General features: G+C 32.5%; 1 protein-coding gene across 1 annotated transcript in view; it reads left to right on the top strand.

Annotated features, from left to right (window-relative positions):
• Positions 1–5411, top strand: part of LOC106459378 (ancient ubiquitous protein 1-like) — a 67016-nt gene that overhangs the window by 17669 nt on the left and 43936 nt on the right. Inside the window, exon 3 of the mRNA XM_013918994.2 lies at positions 2515–2665. Within this exon, the coding sequence (XP_013774448.1) occupies positions 2515–2665 (151 nt within the window). The remainder of the gene's footprint in view (positions 1–2514; positions 2666–5411) is intronic.

Raw genomic sequence — 5411 nt, forward strand, 5'->3', positions numbered from 1 at the left:
AGAAGTAAGTGTTTATAAGGGAGTATTTCCAAAATATGTTTGATTTATTACATGAGCAATATCTTAGCAAACTGAAAAGATAAGAGGTTTTTATTATCGGTAATTTGTGTTCCTGATTCATACAAAACTATAGACTTAGTATTGTGACATCACAAACATCTAATTTGAAACAGTGCTGCATTCAACATACCATGTGGCACACAAAAATCAATGTTTCTCTTTGTTTTTTTTTAGTATTTGCTTTTAACTTAAGAAATTGAGTAATATATAGTACTAAAATGTGAATTATAATCTACAGTGTGATACCAAACTTATTGACATAAATTTAAGAAATAGCAGTTCAATAAAATTTTGAATGCAAGTCAACTAACGTGATGACATGGCTTTTCACTCATGACCCGTCTGGAAAGGGTTAAACAAGGTCTGATATAGATTGTATACATTTATGGACTATCATAAGTAAATCAGGCAGGGGATTCCTGCCCATCATCCTCCATGCCTAGTTTAACACCTAGTGTTGGCCTGCTTTTCAAAATGGGGATTTTGTGGTCTTCCATTGCACTGTTTTATGGTGATGCTTTCCTTCAGACTCTCCAATGTGCTTTCACTCCATTTTTTCTTCTAGTGGAGCATGGGAGTTCTTACCACTTATCAATTCCTAGTTGCTGGGGTGATGGTCCATGGAGGCTGCCTCCTGAGTGTGACCAATTCTACTCAATAGAGAGTAAGGCAGAGCAGTTCAGCCCTCTGGCTGGCTTTCTCCCATCCTACTGCTACACGGATGTCAGTTTTCAGGGTGGTCTGGTGTTGGATTGACACAGGACCAACCAAAATAAGTCCTCGCTCAGTTGCAGTTCTTATGTCACATTCTCATTCTCTCTTACTGGGCTTAAGATAAATATGGTAGGGATCCTTCTTCTACCATGGCTCTGAAGCTGAATTCCCAGTGCTGCCTGGTTTTGGACTGGAGTTGTCCCACAACAAACTGTCTGACACATCTTATACACACTACATATATGACACTTCTAAAAGCTGGTTGCTGGTGTTGGGTTGTGCTTATATCTTCCCTCTGTAATTGTGAAACTTCTTTTACTGTCCAGACGAAGAATGTATCCTGGTACAGACAAAGTGCAATCTCCTACCAGTGTGCCTCTGTATATTTTCAAGATATAGGGTGTCGCATTCTATGGGTACCCTTTGGGCACTTCCCGAAGGGATCTCCTGTAGGTAAAATTTTGCACCAGTCCTTCCACCACTTCAGTGTGAGATTCTAGATATGCGTGAGAAGAGATTATGTATATCGTACTTGAAGTTAACATTTTCCAACACTGAAAATGTAATTACGATAGATATTCACCTCCTTTCAATCTTCCCACCCTTTCTCCTCATTTTTGGTGCATTTTAATTTATTGCTTAAACCAGAAGTGATTGAAGAATCAGTATAGAGGGAGTCAGCTGCAGTAGGAGGCTGTGTTGCACTCCTATGGGTGCAGGGTTGTATTGCATGCAACAACACAGCAATATCAAATGAAAACCCATGAATTTATTTGGGAGCCCCAAGGCTAGTGGTGAATAAGAAAAGTTTGCATACAGGGGACAGCACTGAATCGGGGAAGCTATATACGAGTAGTTGTGAATATCTATCAGAAATACATTTTCATTGTTAGAAAATGTTAACTTGGGTTGCAATCAGCTTAATAAATTAGAGAAAAAAACCTTGAAAAATATGCCATCAGCTGGGACATTTGAGCATTGTCAAAATTATGTCTAGCTGCATCCAATGGGACAGTACTTTTTTGCATGTTCTGTAATGTGTAGCAGTGTGTGGCAGCTTTTTAACCTCTTAATTTTGTGACACTTTATTCAGATTTTCCCCTTTACAAAAAATGTACAGGTAGAATGTTATACCCACAATTTTGGCAATATTTTAATCTACTAGATAATTTTTTGGTCTGAATGGGCATTTAGGCAAATTACTCTTATCATAATTTTAGATAACCACTCTCCAAAAAATTATCCTTTGATGTAAATTATTTATTACTGATTTTTGAATAATAACTTAATAAATAAATAGATGTATGTTTGACAGCATATATATATATATATATATCTTGCATACCTAGGTTTCTTGTATGCAAGACCACTTATTTTAAGCAACAATGCCAATAAATATCAATAAATATAGAAAGGTGGTTGTGTTTAAGGTTAAATCTTCAGTAATTTCTACTTGTTATTCAGAAAAACAAGAATATTGTGTTTTAACTTGTTTATTTTACAATAAGATGTTTAAAGAGCAAGGAAGTTTATTTAAAGGTGTATGCATTGATTTGATATTTATTAAAACCTTATATTTTAAACCTTAAGGAGAAGTACATTAAAACATACAGGTATTGTGTACATTGTAAGTATTCAGCATTTATATCACAAAATCAAGAATTTAACTTCATTCATAAAACATGATTACTTGAACTTTTTTTTTAATTATTCATTTTTAATTCTATGTTTGCTATTTAGCTATGTGTTAAGAGTAATGTGTATGGTACTGGGTGTTGTGGTTAAAGAAGAAGGAGAGACAAACCGTGATAGGTCCATGAAGGTTATTGTCACCAATCATGTCTCCACCTTAGATCATTTGGCAGTTGACCTGGTACTTCCTTGTGTGTTGGTAAGTAGTTAAAGTTGTTTGAGGCTCAAAGATTCTGCTCTTTCTTTATTTTTATTCTTGCTTGTTAAAAGAAGATAGTACATGTTTTGGTCTACATAAGAACTATATAACACGTGAATTTGTTTGTTTTACAGTGTCGTAGTTAGAGCTGGGTGAATTAACATTTTCCTATGAGGATCTTTTTCTGTGCATGTCATAAAGTTTTAGTGAATTACATTCAAAATTTAATCAATCTACTTTCTTATCATTTTATACAAATAAATTCAACATGAAAATGTATAAGTTTTAAGTTCTTAATTTTATATGTCAATATTTAAAAAAAATCCTGAATTTCTCGTAGTATGAAAATTGTGACACACACTCTCTAGACATCCCCTCTCATCTAATTTATTTACTATCCCTCCAACAAGTACAAAATTTAACCTTAATTACTCATTATAATGTTTCCTGGCAAAGCATAATTTTTGTATCCTTCAAGCTTATTTAGTTACAGAGCCATAAAATAGAAAATCAGACCCCTCTTACCATGCCCATCTGTCACATCCTCTCTTTCACCAATTGGCAATAGTACCTTCTGATGTTTAATACCATATTAATTATAATCAATAGGAAGCCAGTGTTTTCATTTATCAAATGTTGTATTTCATTACATTGTTTTCTGTACAGAAAATTGTCTAATTCACTTCCATTTCAGACTTTACATTCCCATGGGAAATACACCAACAAGGCTAACATAATTTTTTATTGGCTTTTGTTGCATAGTTAGAAAGCCAGAAAAATTGGGTTAGTTATAGGACATTGTCTGCTTTTTATGTGTTGTTATTCTGTGTTCTTAGGTGTATTTTTTAATTACATAAAAAATTATTTAGGGTGGTAGTATTATTATTATTACTATAAAAATTAGGCTTAATTTTCATCGACAATTGACAACAAAAAAAGAAGACTCAGGTAAGTGCTATAACTCTTATATTTCCATGTCTATTTTTTATTTATTATTTTAAAATCAACTAAGATATGAAAATTAGAAACTTCTTAAGTTAGATAAGGTTAGATAAGGTAAAAGAAAGGAAAATAATAATAGTAAAGATTTTCCAAGAGGTATGGTTGTCAGTAGCCCATGCATTATGTAATTTGAGAGGGTAGTTTGAGCTATATGTTTTTCACAGGATTGACAACTTGTGTGGTGGGATTATTAGTTAGACATAGTTCAAAGGGCAATAAAACAATAAAATTTAAGTAGAGACAGATGTATACTGTAAAGATCTTTAAACTATTTAGGATAAACAATTGTAGTTTCCTGTTACAACTTGCAGTCATTCCAGAAAGAAAAAGGGATAATTTAAAGTTATTTCCTAAAACTTTCATAGTGGTTATGAGGTCGGTCAAATCAACTGACTAGACCCTGTGTAGAGTTATAGTATAGAAAATAACAGATAAAATATAAAATGTTGCTGAAAAAAAACCAGAAAACTTTGATATTTATTTAGGAGGTTTTAGGGTGTACACAAATGAAATTGTAAATTTTCAGATGAAGAAAGAAGGTATTTTTAATATTAACATGAAAATCACTTTGCACTTGGAGCAGTCAACACTCTGACTCCATATAATTATGGAAAAAGTTTTTGTAAAAATATTTAATTATAAATTTTGATTTTTTTTTTGCCTACAAAAGACTTTTAATGTTTACTGAAAGCTTGCCAAATTTTGTGAAGATATATTAAATACTTTCAAAGTCATAGTATGTATACCATCAGGATTACATGGTGGTTATGATGTCATGTAAAATACAAAAGCTGGTTGCGATAGGGTTAAGAGATTTATTTTCATCAGTTAGTATTGTTTTAGGTTCTACTACAGCTTATAACATACACTTGATACAGGATTGATTTTTCCTTGTTTAAAAATTAGAATCCTTGTGAGAAATATATTTTTTTGTATTGATGTTTAAAATAAGTGAAAATAGAAGTGGTATGACTGTATAAGTACTGACTTAAAAAAAAGAAATTGAAACAGGTGTCAGCCCAGCATGGCCAGGTGGTTAGGCTACTTGACTTGCAACCTGAGCATCGCGGGTTTGAATCCCCATCCCACTTGCCCTTTCAGCTGTGGGAGCATTATAATGTGATGATCAATCCCACTATTTGTTGGTAAAAGAGTAACCCAAAAGTTGTCAGTGAGTGGTGATGACTAGCTGCCTTCCCTCTAGTTTTTCACTGCTAAATTAGGGACAGCTAGCACAGATAGCCCTCATGTAGCTTTGCACAAAATTTGAAACAAACCAAACCAAAACAGGTACCATGTTTACCAATTCTATAATATATAACTGTGATCGTATAGCTAAATGAAACAGTATAAATTTGCCAACCAAAGTAGGGATTGAAAATTGTTCTACAATATATCTAACTAGCATCACTTTATTTGTTTCTGTACTTTTTATGCATCATTTATTTTGTTTTGAATACTTCTTATAACAATTCTACAAATAACCAACAATCTCTATTTTTTACTTTTTTATTTTTTATTTATTTTACTATTTTATTTGTATAGTTTTTATATGTCCATGGAATGGACACAACATCTATAAACTTTCAGTATAGCCATATCTCTGATAACTATAACTTTTACAAGAACTAAAACCACAATCACAAATTTATAAAATGTAATCCTTACTTTGGCCAATAGATAAGTGTATAAAGCTGCCAAATTAGGGATTAAACTTTATAAATTTGTGATTATGGTTTTAATT

The sequence above is a fragment of the Limulus polyphemus genome, unplaced genomic scaffold (assembly GCF_000517525.1).
Source record: "Limulus polyphemus unplaced genomic scaffold, Limulus_polyphemus-2.1.2 Scaffold599, whole genome shotgun sequence".
Lineage (NCBI taxonomy): Eukaryota > Metazoa > Arthropoda > Merostomata > Xiphosura > Limulidae > Limulus > Limulus polyphemus.